This window comes from Cyprinodon variegatus, unplaced genomic scaffold (genome assembly GCF_000732505.1).
Source record: "Cyprinodon variegatus isolate N-32 unplaced genomic scaffold, C_variegatus-1.0 Scaffold73, whole genome shotgun sequence".
NCBI lineage: Eukaryota > Metazoa > Chordata > Actinopteri > Cyprinodontiformes > Cyprinodontidae > Cyprinodon > Cyprinodon variegatus.
Window position 1 is genome coordinate 1,599,862 of NW_015150526.1, and position 17,084 is coordinate 1,616,945.

Consider the following 17,084-nt stretch of genomic DNA (forward strand, 5'->3'; position numbering starts at 1 on the left):
AGAGAAACAGCACTACAGCTACAAAGGAGAGGAAGGTGGCAAAGGGGAAGATTGTTGCTTGAATTAATGCGTAAGTTATATGAAGTGGACTATGGCAGGCCGTTTTTAAATTTATTAAAAGCCCTCCTCTCTGTTGTTCCATTTGTAGATAACTAAAATAAGATTCTTACTGATTAAAATCACACTCCTAGACTGAACAGCAATAATATATTTTCTAAATTACATTTTTGTGGCAGAAACTGAATTTTAGAAAGTAAAAAAAGTAAAATTATACTAGAAAGAATTAAGTTTTATATATCTAGAAATGTTTACACATTTTAAGTGGCCATTCTGACATTTATCAGCTTGACTGAAAATGTATTTATGATATCTGAAAAACATAATACATATGCTGACCAGTAATATTAGCAATATGGAGATCTGAAATAAATTTTTAGTCATCCAGAATGTTTATTCCAGATGTGGAGAATGTCATAAAACTAGTACATATCAAAACGGCTTGCCAAAGTTGTTGCTACCGTGAAAATATTACAAGATTATTTCTTGAATGGTAGCAGATCAATGTATCTATTTAGGTGAAATCTTCAGGGAGCAGGTGAGGATGAAGAATAAAAACATTGTTCTAATATATAGAACCTTTTGATCATCTCATGCAACCCTTAGTCTTCGCAGCTGCGGTTCGGATGTTATTATCCCAATAGATGCCCGTTATAAGCAGCTATCAGTCCCATAGAATGGCTTCAGATTGTGACAGTAGGCTCATTAGGTTGTTATCAGGTGAATCCTAATCTTAACCCTAAAGTAATTCCTTTCCTTTTGAAATTGAATCTATTTTTGTGTAATCTGAGAATAGTTTCAGTAGTTCTTCATGTACTGTATATATAACAAAATAAAAATAAAATGATTCGCAACTCGCTCAGATTAAACAAACCAAAAACAAGTAATTTCATGTCCTGTCAACTGAGTTGTAGAATCCTCTCCCTATAAATATTTATTTCTCTGTGAAAACTGTCGATCATTCTTTAATATGATCCTCGTCAAACGGACATGCAATGTTTGTTTTTAAAACCTAACATGTGTAACGGTAAATGATATATAAATATTTTTTATGCAAAAAAACTATGACAAACATCTGACTAAATCAGGTAATAAAACAACGTGATTGGCTGTAAGGAGAGCGGAGACAGGACACTGAGTTTACTGAAGAAAACCTGCTCCCGACCAGGTTAGCTCTGGGGAGAATGTTACTACGGTGACTGAAGCAGAGGTTAAAAAAACTGTGGCAGAGCTCCATTGTTGCATTGGGGTGATGGGAGGAAGATCCACAAAGTCAACTATCATTGCAGACCTCTACCAGTTTTGGCTTTATGGCAGAAAAGAATCTACTCAGTGCAAGATGTATGAGAGTCCATATTGAGTTTTCTAATATGATGATGACGCCGTCATACAAGGTGGAGGTGTTTATCAGATGCTAGGTAAGAACAACTGGTTGTAATTGTAGGAAAGATGAATGCTGCCAAGTAGAAAAATATCCTGGAAGATGACCTCTTGTAGAGTGCCCAGGGCCTCAGACTGGGCTGAAGGTTCACCTTCCAACAAGACAATGACCCAAAGTACACTTAAATAACAAAAGAGTGGCTTTGCAACAACTCAGTGACCATTCCTGATTGACCCAGCCAGAGCCCCGACCGAAACCCAATCGAGCATCTCTGGAAACACCTGAAAACAGCTTTCCACAATGCTCACCATCCAACCTGACAGAAGTGAAGAGGATCTGCAAGGAAGAATAGCAGAAGATCCCCAAATCCAGGTGGGAAAAACTTGTTGCATCATTTACTAAGACTCAGGGCAGTACTACTCAACCCTAAGCAAAGGGTCTGAATAATTGTATTCCAGTTTTGCTTCTCTTTTTTTCTGTAAGGATAGGGTGCTGAATGTACAACAACTAGAAATTAAAAAAAAGTTTTTGTTTTTCGCAAATGGCTGCAATTCAAAAGGGGTCTGGATACTTTCCACCACCAAAAGCAGTATGACTTTGGTCCAGTCTAAATATTGTTTTTCTTATGCTTATATTAAGTGGCCATATTAAACATTTTGCCCCCAAATTAATGCTTCATAAATCTCAGACCCATTTAAAGGAGTACTTACCCCATATATCATCTCTTTATGCTGGTAAACTGTAACAGTATGGTGCTGTCTATATTATTCCATGTCCAAGATATTATTTTGACAATTTCCTGCACATTTTCTGCAATCCTTTTTTTCTGAAAACCGTAGAAACTCTGTTTAGCACCTTCCCTTCAAAGGGGTTCCTGATTCTGATGGCTCTACCTTGGGCAGAGGTGGACAGCAGTGGTTTGCTTAAGGACTAACAATGAATAAAATAAAGGGATTTTTATATGATGCAAAATCAAAATAAATCACTTTCTTCTGCTTATAAAATTAAGTATATTTAAACAAGATCAAATACCTTAAAGCTATTGGGGAAAAAACACATTTATTTTGTAAAGAAAAAAATAGATTGTACACAACATAGTACAGAAAGTAGTGTGTCTTGTCTTTCTAAAATGATATGGCATTTTTGTGTACATGGGTAATACTGTAAGTCATAAAAGTAATCAGTTTCTGTTTATCAAGAACGTTTGGTTCGGGTTTTTATTGATGTTCTAATGAAAAAAAAACATATGTGGAAGGAGCAGCCATGTAGAATCTCTGAGGAAGTCAAACTGGTACAACTGAAGGCTGCTGGCATCTTTCACAGAACCTTACTGTCTTCCCTCCATTTCCTGTGTCTCTGATGAAGACGGTGGGAAGAAATCCTCCACCTCATATGGCCGCTCCACTGCGAAATGATCACCTCTGTGATTACTTTGCTCACCATGTTTGTGTCACTGCAAGTGCCAGTGAACTGCCATCAAACACTTGGCCTGGGAGCACCATTCAGGGGGAGAATTTCTAAATATTATATGTAGGTGGGTAAGGATTTGGAGCAAAAAGAGTTGTACTTAACAGAATTCCCATTCAGTGTGGAACAATACAGTTAAAAATTTGGCCAGTACATGTATTTTATATTTGAACAAAAGATGATAAATTAATCCAGAATCATTTAAAGAATGTTAAATAGTACCTATATTTGGCATTTCGCTTGGATCTGATAAGGTCAATAAACCCTACCCTGGAAACATCAAATGCTTCTATAGAGTGTGCACAACACAGAGGTGTGCTAAATACGCAGTGTCCTGACCTGTAAAGAATGAAGAGAAAACTGTCTTTGGGTGTAAGATTCAGAAATTGCAGTGCTGCCCTTTGAAAGACATCCTGGACAGTGAGCCACATGAACATTTCCGCCGTAGTTTGTGCAAAAAGTATGCATTTTGTTATACTAGAGACACTGCATAACACCTCTAAGAAACAACCCTGCACCATTACGATAGGGGGCTTAACCCTGGTCCTTTAGACCTTGCATGTTCATCTGCTCAACAGGGCTGTGGAGACCTGTTAGCCCCCCATTTACTTAAAGTCGAGAGTGTTTAGTCAGAGAAGAGCCCAAACAAACAGGACACTGGGTCCTCAGGAACAGGGTTAAATAACCCAAAATTAGGCAATATAAATCAGACCGAAAATCCTCCTGGGCCCCATTTCCCCAAAAGTTGAATTCAGACATCCCAGGATAAGAGATAAAGCCAGACTCGACCTAGAGTGAGGAATGCATCCTGGCTTCATCAACTCCAGAAAAGCCAAGCCAGGCTCCAAAGTTGCAACTACCTCAAACCAGGCATAACTAATGAAGCTAAATGCAGGTCCACAGCTTTCTTCAAGAGACCATGAGGTCGATCACAGATTCATTGATTCAGCAAAAAGAGCTGAACAAATAAAAGTCTAAACAGCCTAAAATACACATTAAATAACCATTGTTCTTGACTGAAAACTTCATAATTTAAGGAGGAGCTTGTCATTTTTCTCAAATGAACAACTATTAACCTAAAACTAAACAGTGGAAGCCAATATGTTAATATACAATTTATAGATTTTTATTACATTTTTTTTTTTATCAATTTGTTCTCGCCAGAGTTGGCATGACTGCCATTACGCACAGAGATGAGATCCCTAGACCCCTTTTGATACCATATGCTGGTATGGTTGTCCCTGGGTTCCTCCTAATGCAGGACAATGCAAGGCCTCTTGTGGCTGGAGGGTGTTAACAGTTCCTGCAAGATGAAGGCATTGAAGCTATAGACTGGCCCACTCGTACCCCAGACCTGAATCTCATTGAGCACATCGGGGACATCATGTCTGAATCCATCCACCAACCTGTTAAAACACTGAATATCCAGAAGTTGGCAGATACTTTACTTCAGATCTGGGAAGAGATCCTTCAGGATACCATCTGCCACCTCATCAGGAGCATGACAAGGCATTGTAGGAAGATCACACAGGCATGTGGAGGCCACACACAATACTGAGCCTAATTCTGACCTGTTTTAAGGGCATTAGATTAAAGTTGTGTCAGCATGCAGTGTGTTTTTCCACTTGAATTTTTTGGGGGCCTTTAAATCCACAACTCCATCAGTAAAAAAATAGATTTCATTGATGATTTTTCTGTGATTTTGTTTTGTCAGGGCATTCAATTTTGTACAGACCAAAGTATTCATTGATAATACTTCACTTAGATCTAGGATGTGTTATTTGAGTGTTCCCTTTATATTTTTTGAGCAGTGTAAATTCAGCTGGTCATATACTCTGGCCCACGGTCTAGCCACAGTAGATAGAGGGAAGGTTTGCCAGAGCCCACAAATGATCTTTAGAAAAGGTCATTGGTTTCTGTCAATGCTGACTAAGCAGATACAGCACCCAATAATCCTGGTTGTTAGCCTGTTCGGGAGCAGGCTAGGTGCAAAGAATAGATTAGAGTGGTAACTCTACTACTGCTGTGAAGTTGTGGCTTAATTTGGCCAGATATCCGCAATATCGTATATATCCAAGACTTGGTTTTAAGAAATAGGGCGCTGAATTTTTTTTCTAGTACTTTTTCTGAAATGAATTGGAACAGTATGAACACTCAGTGTGAAAAGACATCCTTCAATACAAAGCAATATTGTATCACAAGTAATGATACTGCATAAAACCAAACCACAACAAGCAAAACTGCAGTTAAAACAACTTTCACAGGCTTCTCCTGGCTGATTTTTTTTCCTCCTTACAGAAAATGCAGAAAAACCACAATTTTTAATAATATTCAGATTAAAATTAATTAGTTCAACCACTGGCCTTAAAACATCCACATTCCTCCCTCTCATTGGCAGTGTGGGTTTCACACCTAGCTACCCAATTAGCAATTAAGCTTGCCTTTGAGTGTAGGCCTCCAATGCGGTGTGTGATCCTCGTTTGATTTGCATGCCACTTGTGCACGCGCTGATAAGCGCAGGCAGCAGCCATACATAGTTTTAAAATTCAACTCCAGAATCCCTCGCAGAAGGCAAGGGGGCCTGCAGGGCAGAAAGAGAGAGAAATCACATGGCTGCTCTTCAAAAGGGGACCTGTGTAAGGCAGCCGGCAAAGTGCGTGGGATCACACTCAGAATGCAGGTAATTTGTTCCCTGACTAATTTGTGGAGATGGTGGAGTGTGTGTGTGCGGAAGTGAGTGTGTGCCTGTGGAGAGTAAGTTCTGAAAACAGCTCAGTGGAATTGGATTTCCTCAAAGCCTTGTCATCGCAAAGGTGGATTGAGTGTAAAATCTGTGAGGCATTATGGAAAATTGCAGAGGAGAAAGAAGAGGGAGAGAAAAAGAACTGGCGGTTGGGTGGGTGTCAGGTGGGGGTTGAAGAAATTAGTTCCTATATCACAAAAACAGTTGAAAATCATGTAGTGGACTTTTCGTAAACAAACGTCTGCAACACAATGGTCACATCTAACTTAAAGACAGTCAAGAGATCAGACGCTTATTAGAATTAATCGACAGATTAAATATCATGGTAAATGGCCTGTACTTATATAGCGCTTTTTCAAGTCAGGAGACTTGACCAAAGCGCTTTACACTACATTCTGTCATTCACGCACACACTCACACACTGATGGTGGCAAGCTACATTGTAGCCACATCCATCAGCAATTACCTATGTGCAGAGGACAGTGGCCAAAGTAGTGCCATCTCTACCTGTTGACATCTAGATCTGTCTTGTTTATGAAACTTGTAAAAGATATTTGCATCAAAAAAAAAGTACAAACCCTTAATGTATATTATGCAGCAAAACCTCTTTCCTAAAGAGCAAAAACAGCTGCTAATGTATTGCAGTCCAATGGATCCTAAAGACCTCTGGCATTGTTTTCTTGCAATGTCGAAGTTGTGGCAAAATACCTCAGCACAATATGTTTGATTGGGATGGATTAAAAGCACACATGCTGCACTGTGTCATTTGTATCCCCTTGCCCTTGAAAATGCTGTGCATCACAACTTTTCCTTCCATTCAACTTTCAAATATGTTTAAATACAGCCCACTGAAATTTACAGCTACAATTCTTCTCAATTTAATGTCAAAAATATAACACCTTTCTTGTGAATCTACACAATAAACAGTATGGGTTTACCTATTTGAACTGAAATAATGGACTAAATCCATGTTTTAATTACATTCTCATGGCTCAAGATCTATGTTTATATTCTGAAGATATTTGAAAGTTCTAGGAAGAAATATCTGAACTGCAGAATGATAAAGGGTATCCAGTAATAATGCTGCCTTTCAGAAGCTACATGAACTTTTTAGTCATTTCTCAAACAATGCAGTTTGTCTCTGTTTTTGACATATCACACAACACGTAATTAGCATTTCAGAACAGAGCATTAACATTCAGTTGAGGCACGGCAGACCAGTATTTACATAATCTGGATGGGCTGTCTCTGCTCTGTTGCCTGTAGCCATCTGCTTAAAATGTCCACACACACTCACAGCTTACAGACTTTAGGCTCACTTTTTAGTCAGAGCCTGTTGTAAAGGGAGCAAAAATAACAGGTAGCAAAGCATCATAACAACATGGCCTGAGGAGATTTTGAAGCTTGGTTTACTGGTCATTTTGGATGGGTTCTAGCAGAGCAATGATAACAGCACATGTAGAGAAGAGGTTTCTTCTGTGATGGCATATCAAATCAAGCTCTTAGGTTTCATAAATGTTTGTGTTGCAATTTCTAGTTTTTAAATATTTGTAATAGTTGCAAGTTATGCAACATGTGTCTCGTCTGAAAATAGACATGCAATAAATGAATGCACGGAAATTTTGCAGACCACTTAAGTTTACATTCATTTTAAAAATTGAAGTACTTATTAAGAAAGCAATTTATAAATGAGATGGTAAGATGGAAAATAATTAAACTTAACTCCCACAAAGTTTGTGAGATCTGATTTGATGATGATTTAAATAGGACCGCTCTGATCATTTCTTTTATTTCAAAATATATATAATTTTGGATCTAGAAGAGCTGTGCAAAAGCATGACATCATAGGTAAAGCAGTCTACTCAGTGCTGCAGGCTACTGCAGACTGTGCTGCATGGTCACCGGCACAGAGCAAATTGTCCCAGGGCACAGGCGTGGCAGACATGAAGTATAGGTCAGAGGTTTACATACATATAGGGATTGGCATGAACGTCTGCATTAGTTTTTCCTTTAGCATAAATTAGGTTGTTTTCTTTTTTCGAGGTTGACTGAGAATAAAATCTAAAACCTCATTGATCATTAAAGATAAGAAAATAATATATTGGAATGTATTTATAGATTTGTTAATTACGTACAGTGAGTTTAATTATACATGGAAGCTCAAATCTATGGATTCAAATCACATGAAATTCCCTTAAGCAATTTGGTACTTTATCATAAGACTCAGGGTCATTAATGAGGCCTCTGGTGTAATTCTGGCTAAATACTTGACCACTTAAGAACCTGTTGCTCCCTTAAATCAGTTTGTTTTCCTAGTTTGAGCCCAGAGTTAAAGCTAAATGAACACATTTTAAAACAGGGTTCAATAGCACATTTATCACCTCAGATTTTAAACAGCTATCTGAGAAGATGAGTCTGTCAACTCAAAGTCTCACAATTGTACTTTTGGACATTGTAACTGGGTGTCATCGATTTGAAATAATCCAAATTGGCACCTTCTTATTCCGTTGGTAGATTAGAAATGTTGCCAGGAATAGTTTAACATATGTTTGCTGTTAACATGTTCTTTTAGCTTAAATTGGGGCATCTTTTGTCTAATTTTTGACCCTCCACTAAAGACATAGAGTATATATACATTTGTTATTCCACAGTGGGAAAATTCAGGTGTGACAGTGAAAAAAACAATAGACAGAAAATACACGACTTGCACACAAAGCTAGATAAACACAAGTAATTTATTTTCACAATATTCCCTTTCAAACATCAGAGCTACTACTTTAAACTTCTAGAACGGGCCCTTCCGCCTGGAATAGGCGCCCAAAGGCTACCGTAAAAAGTCCGCCATGATCTCCACCAAACTTAGATATAAAACCTTTTGTGAATTCTGTGAATGTAACAACACACCTACGCTTAGGCCTATATCTTTTGGATTTTGGATTCAGAGAAATTCCCTAATAAATGAACCAAAATTATTGTTTTTTTTAAATCTCTAGATTTGGTTGTTCTATAATCAATCAATCTCTATAAAAAGTAATCAAAATTTTTCATTAAAAGAACTTAATATCTACCAAAATCCAGTTGTGTGAAGCCTGTATTTAAACTTTTAACCAGAACCAAACATAAAATAAAATGACAGCATAGGACTGAGAGGCGAGATTATGGGAAACAGTTTAGAAACAGCGCCATCAGGTGATTGGTCCAGATAAGCCACCATCTCAGCCTCATAAATATTACCACTCTAAAACTTTTTCTTTCTTTTTCTCCCACTAGAAGTGAATTAAGATTTTAGGTAATAAAATTTTAATCGTCCAATTATTCCTGTACTGCTTTAGAATCAAATCTATGTTTTAAAAGCTCTATAGATATATAGTTTGCTCACTTATTTTACATGAGTATGAGTAGCATAAGTCGTATTTGAAATTGCAAAGTGTATATTGTATTATTTAGTCACAGCATTTGCTGATGAGAACCCTGGAGCTGATTACGCAGAGCGCGATCAAAAAGCCAACCCAGAGAAATAAAAAAGAAACAACTCTTATATTTGCCCTTCTTCGCATAATTGCATATCTATTAATGTTGCTTTTGCTCGCTGTTCATGAATGATTTACATATTCTGCATTGACGTTTGTATCCTGTCATACTGAATAAGAATTACGCCTGCGGCGAAATTACTCCACAATGGCGTCTTTCATTTTGCGATCTGGGCAGTCAGGAAATGGAAATGTTTCACGACTGGGAGGGGGAAAAAATAAGTTCAAATGTCGTTTTTTTAAACGAAGAATAAACTGCGCTTAACTAAGTTGAGAGCAACTTGTAAAGAAGTAGCAGTGACAAGGAGGAAGAGCGGGGATGTTGTCGGGAGCTGAGGCGCGCTAGGAGCGAATTCACGCGTTGGATCATAAACGGGACGTTTTGGAAAAACGAGAGAGCACCGATAAATCTTTGCTGCTTCATTTATGGCTGTTATTCTAATGAATCCGTCGCCCTTCAACCTCGGAACAAAAGCCAGGAAGTGGTTAAATATTCCTTTAGCACTAGTGCGGTTCGATAGCTTGGCACATGCGTAAAAGCTGCTGCGCCTCGATGTCCCAGTCCACCCAGCCACAGAAATACCAGCAAACAGAAATAAATCTTCCCTTACCTGAAACATGAAGTGGTTTTTGTCAACCTTTTTTTTCCCTCTCTCCTCCGATTTGGCCTGAGATCTGCCTCTCCTCCTACACCAGCGAGAAATGCAATAGCTTGACTAAGGTAGACAGAACAAAATACAGCGAATACTTTGCTCCAGGGCTCCCGAAACCCCTCAAGGCAAAGATCAGGATACAATTAGCTCATGTCTCTGCCCCCCAGTCTAAACCGATATGCAGAATCAAACTGCCAACAAATAGAAAAGAAACAAGACAGTGAAAGTGCATTTATATTTTCTTCAAATGTTCTTATAAATCATAAAATATATATATTTTCCCCTGTATTTACAACAGCTTCACCCCCTGCCTCTAACTTCCCTATTGCCTCCTCCCTGCAGAGAAGCTGATTTTAATCGTTATGATTAGTTTTGATGTAACGCTCCCCTGGGCGATTTCTACAAATGGATGGAGTGTTTCTTTGCCAGAGAGGAAAAGCAGGAGATGAAGATAATTATATAGATTGCTAGTGGAGTAGCCTACTTTGATTTTCAGACCCCCACTTCTTCCCTTCAACATCAAACCTATCTACTTTTACTTTTTCCCCCCCTGTGCCATATAGATACAGTGCAGCAGCAGGCAACTTGTTGATTAGTACAGCACATTAAATTAATGGAATGTGGTTTATGGCATTTTTAGTCCCCTATAAACCTCTCCTTTGCAATCTTTTCAGCCGCTTTCCTCCTCCTGGACAGCCTCCAGATGACGTAGTTGTATAAATAAGTACTTGCAGCTTGCCTTGCCTCAATCAAGACTGAATCAGTGCCCGAGGGTGATGTGCGAGCTCATTTCAAATGTTCAACCATGCATGATTTCAGGAAGATTGAGGCACTTCTGAAGCTTTTTTTTTTAACAATTACTGCAGGGATGGACACATTAAAAGAAATTGCATGTTTCAAACTGATCTTAAGTCAACATGGCTAATTATTCTCTCTGACCTGAGAGTGCTATGTTTTGTGCACATCTGGTCATAGGATGAACTGTTCTCACATTCTAGTTGTTCCATTGCTGTGCATTGTGGGCAGCGCTGGAATACCTCTTACGCCCCCTACTGGTCAGATAGAATTTGTTTCATCAATATAAAGCCCTCAATAGCATGTACGTTTCCCTCCCTTTAAACTTTCTGTCAAATTGCAAACACATCCTTCATTACATTTGAATGGATTTTGTGTAAGAGCCCAACACAAAGTAGTGCATGACTGAAAGTAAAATAAATCTGATCATTTGTGTTTAACTAAATCAATAAAAAAAAGACCAAGGAGTGAATTGCCTCTTTTATGTCAGTAGCCTTCAATTAAATCTATTATAAACAACTGCAAAAATAAAACCTTTATGCAATAGTGACAAGAAGAATGCCATTATTGAATGAAAGCCAGAATAAGGCCCATTTAAAGTTTGGCAGCATGCCATGCTGGAGAAAACTAACTGAAAATATAATTCTGGCTGTAAAGATGTTCCTAAACTTGCATAAGAAAACTGGTCAGAGGTTCTGAGAAGATGGATGGAGCTTTATACTCAACAGGTTAGTTTCCCTTAACAGAATAAGAGCTGAAATGGAGTTTTATGGAATGGAATAATAAAGTATTATAGAACTGAATTGAATGGTGTAGATCTAGGCATTTTTATGTATTCAACTTGCATTCTCAATGTCATGGGCAAAACTAAATTAATGCTGCAATCATTTTACCTATTTTCCACATGAGAATGTATTAAACAATATTTAGTTCCTTGTTGTGCAAAGCTGGTGCTCATACACACCAGACAAGTTATAGCTATCACGGTAAAGCATTGTTCTACCTATCACTCAGTCTGCAGAGCTATATAAAATGCATGGGCTGTATGAAAAAAAAATAAAATAGAAAATTACTTTAATGCTAAAATAAAAACGCTTTCTGTTGGTCTATTAAGTGAAACACATACCGGTATACGTTTTTATAGATACTTTTACGAGGCATTGTTGTTCTTCCTGTAAAAATATTCCACAAAAGGAGGTAGAAACACATGATAAATATCTAGTGGAAAAGAATACGAAGCATATTTACACATATATTTTACATTTTATTGTTTAAGTAGATCCTTTTACAGATTTCAAAATGCTTTGATTTAGACTTCTCTACTTTTACCCCTCCTTATAAGCAGATTGCTAAATAAACAAAGGATATGAGACTTACTGGGATATCATGCACTACAATGCAACATTTTTATGCCATTAGCGTGATTAAACATGTTTAATTGAAACCACCTGGGGCTTTAAAATCCCAGAAGTTGTCTATTTGAGATCCAAATGGAACCCAAACCTAATGAAATTCTTTATGTAAATCAGATGTTCTTTAACGAGTGAGGAAGTTACCCAATGCAGATTTTAGCAATTGTTACAAAGTTACAAGCAAAGTGTTTAACTTCAATTAGTGCTAACTTATAACAACTACAATATGCAAGTGACGGATGGCTGAATGTTTTTCTCTTTTCTTTGGTGGTCAAATTATCCAGATTAGTTGCAGATGTAAGTTTCACTTAAAAAGACATCGGCTGACCTGAATGACATCATCTGGTTAGAAATACGCTTGGAGAGGAAAAAGACGAAGCCTGGAAAACTTACTGTGCCTTTCTGAAATTTTGAGAAACTGCCTCTGGCAATGTCTCAGAGAAGAAGCAGTGAATCAAATCTGAGCTGAGAAGCCCTTATGTTAGAGTTTATAGTAATGCTAAGGTTTGTCTGTGGAGGTAATAAGTTTGTACTTTGAAAGAGAAAAGAATGTAACTTAAAAATTACAACAAAAAAACAAAACAAATGCAAAAGCAAATGACAACTTTTTTCCAGGCAAGTCCTAAACAGACTGGAGTCAGCCTGTGATCATCTTGAATTACTTTCTTTTGTTCTTCTCTGCTTATGTTGCAGCTAAGCTATAGTGCAGTAATGAACCACTCTTTATATGTTGAGTCAATCTTTTAATCTTATAAAGTGTTGTTAGTATTGGAGGACCAATTCTGATGTAATTAAGAATATAAGTAACTCAAAGTCTTTGTGTTTTGTTTTTTTTTTAGCTTTGGCCAAATATTTAAATAGATTTTTCTGTGCATTTCTTGACCTTTATGACAAAAAAGAGGAGGGCCAAGAAGCAGAGGAACTGGAAAATTTGAAAGTTATGTCTTGAAGGAATATTTTCTGTTGGCAGCTGACCCAGAATAGAAACACTTCCATTTTTTTTTACAACTCTAACAGCTTTACTAAAAACATCAGAATAAATTGTACATATGAAACTGCTTAATTAGTAAGTAGTTTATGTGTGGGTTAATCTTTTGTGTTCAGGTATGAATTTAAATTAGATCACAGCAAAGTGGCTTAAAGTAAACAAAACAAATATGCTGCCAATGTAAAAATAAAAGTTTAAAGACTTTCAAATGTTGCTCGTCTGACTCATTTCAATCAAAATATGCAGACATGAGAGTTAATTTATAACTTCTATCTACTACTGTAGTTTGACCTTTCCTTTGGGTTTTAGTCCTCATTAGGGCCAATGTATCTGCAGTCTCCAGTTTAAACAGGATTGATTTGGTATGAACAAATTTTTTTAAAATGCTCTTTTCTATAGAAAGGTTTCTCCTTCCCTGAAATATATAAAATGGCTAAAATGTTTGGATGTGCAGGTTAGAAACAAATCTGTTTGAAAATCAGTGTAAGGTAGAGATGTTGGTTTTGCCTCAGACCCAGTTAGTAACTGCAGCTCTACAATCGCCACACCCCTCTAATGGCCTGTGGTTACATAAGGGAGTGGGATGCATAAAGGGAAAGTGCTGAAGCTGTTCCAGATCCTGACTCACTCTGCCCTGAAGGCTTGTACAGTTTTAGGCCAGAATTGTTTGTCAAATATTATCTTTGGCACAAATAAATTTTTGCTTTTTAGAGTGTAGCCCTCCCTTGCTATATTGTAGTCAAGCTATCATAGTCTTGAAGGGTTTAACGTCAAGGGTGGTACATCTGTGATTGATAAAGCTCTTTGTTAAAATATAAAAAGACAGATATTGAAACGAGGGAGAAAGGCCTTTGAAGACTTCCATTCTGAAAGGTTTACAAAGTCTGGAATATACAGAGTTGCTGGTAATAGCATTTTCACCCTACACTTTTTTTTTTTACAGCACAGATAAACTTTAATATATTTTAAAGGTGATGGATCCCTTCAAATTCATGTATCATTATGAATTAGATGTAAACTAAACCATATTTTTGTTGTTTTTTTTATCAATAAAGTCTGGAATGTATGATATTTATATTCAGGGCTTCTCAATCAATACTTTAAACAACTTTGTTCTTTAATCACAGCTTCAACTCTTGGCATTTGTCTCTACCAGCTTAGCAAATCCGGGTGCTGAAATTCTTTTCAAAATAGTTCAAACTATGTCAGATTAGATGACAGGAGTATTTCCTAGAAGGAGCTTTGCCTAGGCCATCCTGACCCATTATAATTCTGAATGCCATATTCCCAGCTTCACTGTCCCTGCTGAAAAAAAGACCCATCCCCTAGCATGATCCTGCCATCACCATGTTTCATTGTGACGATTGTAAGCCCAATGGGATTCAGAGAGTTGGTTTTCCTGCCAAAGTCCGGTTTTGTTTTCATCTGACCAGAGCATTTTTCACATGTTTTCTGGGTCATCTAGGTGACTTATGCTAAACTATAAAAATGATCCTCTTATCATTTTCTTAAAGCAGTTGTATTTTTTTGCCCCTTTTCCCTTTAAGGAAAGAAATGACAATTTACAGATTCTTCTACCTGATCTGTTGAGCTATGATCTGATTCATCAAGGGCCACTTGGCAGATCAATGTTATTCTTACGCAGCCTGTCATCTAAGGTAGATACAAATATACTGGTTTGGTTGGAGTTCTGTCATTCTTCCTATTTTGAATTATGGATTGAACGGTGCACTGTGCTATGCTCAAAGATGTAGATAATGTTTTATAGCCTAACTGTGCTTTAAATTTGATGCATGACCTGTCTGTTGGGTCCTTCCTGTCCTTTTAATGCTTTTTACTCACTAATCTGTGGACTTTTGAGGGTAACTTGTTGCACTGAATCGTAATTCTGATTAACAGAAAAAGAGGGAATAATTACAAAGGTAAAAAAATATTTTTTTACCACTAATTTTGAAAGCATTTATATTTTTCCTGCTTTGTATTAGTTCATCACAAAAAAAAAAAATAAATAAATAAATAATGAGCACAAATATGAATACCTACGGAATGTAATGTATCGCTAATGTTGCTAAAAATTTGTGCAAAAAATGTCTTGTGTTATTGCAATTAGAAAATGCCAAATTTGGCCAAAATGTGAAAATTTTCTTTCTTTTTTACACTTAGAGTCTGATTCTCTGTTGTATGACTTTCTTGCGCAACTATTTGGTTCAGTTGCACCCCAAAATAGAACCATCCCGCCTACAGTGGACAGAGGAGTCAGTGACACTTCTACAAGGGGTGCAGAGACAAGAGGAGGTGAGTGGGTGGGTGGGGGGGAGTGATTGGGTAATGCTGGGAGGCTCTAATAAAATGTAATCCTATTATATGGTTCCCACTAGAGGGCAACAATAATAAAGGTTTCCCTAATAACATGAGCAGACCAAACCCAAATGGAAAACAGCTCCTCAGGTCAAGTCCCACACTTGTACATATATCCTCTCATTAACCCAATTGCTTTTGGGCCACATTACACCGACAGGCCTTTGAGATTTAGCTGCGATGGCGAGGCAAGAGTTAAGTCAAACAAATGTGTTTCATCAAACTGCAGTTTGGGCTGCTCTGCATAAAGGAATTGAAGGGGGGAGGAGGAGTGAGGGAATGTGTGCGTGTGGGAAGTTAGAAGGAGAGCCTGGAGGAAACCAATCAGAACTTCTCCACCCTCCCTCTGTGAGTCAAAACCGCCGGGGTCTCAGGTGTATGTTGTGCGAGCTAATACCTCCCAAACTTGATTGTTTGTGCTGGAGTAATCAGAGTTTTGCAAATTAGACTTTTGGAAATGATAGTCCAATCATTGGTGAATGTAATCACAATATGGTACACCACTAACTGGAAATCATATGATGGGACTTGATAACTCTCTAACCCCCAACCCTACATACAGATGGACTGAAAGTGTTATGGAGTTTAAATCTTTCTTTAACAGAAGTTATATTATTATTATTATTTTTTGTAGAGCAAATGAAAACATTATATTACATTAGATTAGGTTATTCACAAGCTGACTGTTTCTTTTTTTTTTTTTTTTAACCATTCTGCTGAAAATGAATGAAAATACCAGCTCATATTTTTTAAGACGAGATAACACATTGAATGAGTTACTCCTCTTCCTAGCTTTCTCAAATGGAGGAAGTATAATATTTATCATAACTGACAAAGTGAGAATATCAATCATTTTCTCAAGACAGCTTGGGTTATTAAGTGAGCCAGTGTAATAGTATTACAAAACCCAGAATAACAAAGTTATTTATCTCCTCCTCTCTTTGCATGAGTGTACGCACATGTACGTGGAGCTGTGTGTGTGTTTATGTGTCTGTCAGCATCAGACGGAGAGTGTCGCATGCCTTCCTGTTCCTGTACCACCCTCCAACCCCTGAGCCGCAGACTCAAGGCAGTTTCAAGAATCAAACAATTTCACGCAGCTACTGGAGGAGGAAATGAACTGAGCCCAGAGCAATAATAAAATTATACAAATGTTATTACAGACTCGCCTGCTACTGTCCTACTTTAATTCAAATTTGGGGACTCCAGGCAGCGCTGGTGGCAGAGACCTTCCTGAATAAATCAACATTAGCTTACGTCTAAATTATTAAGGAAGTGGGAGACTTTCTTGTTTATAGTATGAATTATTAAACAAGTGTTTAATGCTGTTTTTCTTCATGAATCCCTAAATATTAATTGCTAATGATCTTTAAGGTGTGTGTTTTATCTTTTTTTTTTTTTTTTGCCCCTTCTGTTGTGGGTTAAAAATCAGAAGTTTTAACTTCAAAAATGTTCCTGAAATGAACGAGATCAGTAAAAGGTATGCTTTTGGCATTGTATAATTAATGAGTGAATCTTTAGTTACAACCTCAAATGCAGCACCCTGCAAAAGTATTTACAATCTTTTAACTTTTCTATATTTGTTTTCAGATTACAGCCATAATCTTTAGTGGATTTTATTGAGATTTTACATGATAGAGCAACACAAGCTGTCTGTGTAGAATAAAGAATACATGAATGCATTTTTCAGAAGAAAAAAT

At 37.3% G+C, this 17,084-nt stretch overlaps 1 protein-coding gene across 1 annotated transcript in view; it reads right to left on the minus strand.

Moving 5' to 3' along the window:
• kctd1 (potassium channel tetramerization domain containing 1) overlaps window positions 1-10,161 on the minus strand; it is a 20,981-nt gene extending 10,820 nt beyond the window's left edge. Inside the window, exon 1 of the mRNA XM_015372574.1 lies at window positions 9,790-10,161. Within this exon, the coding sequence (XP_015228060.1) occupies window positions 9,790-9,798 (9 nt within the window). The 5' untranslated portion in view covers window positions 9,799-10,161. The remainder of the gene's footprint in view (window positions 1-9,789) is intronic.
• Window positions 10,162-17,084: the final 6,923 nt, after the last annotated feature.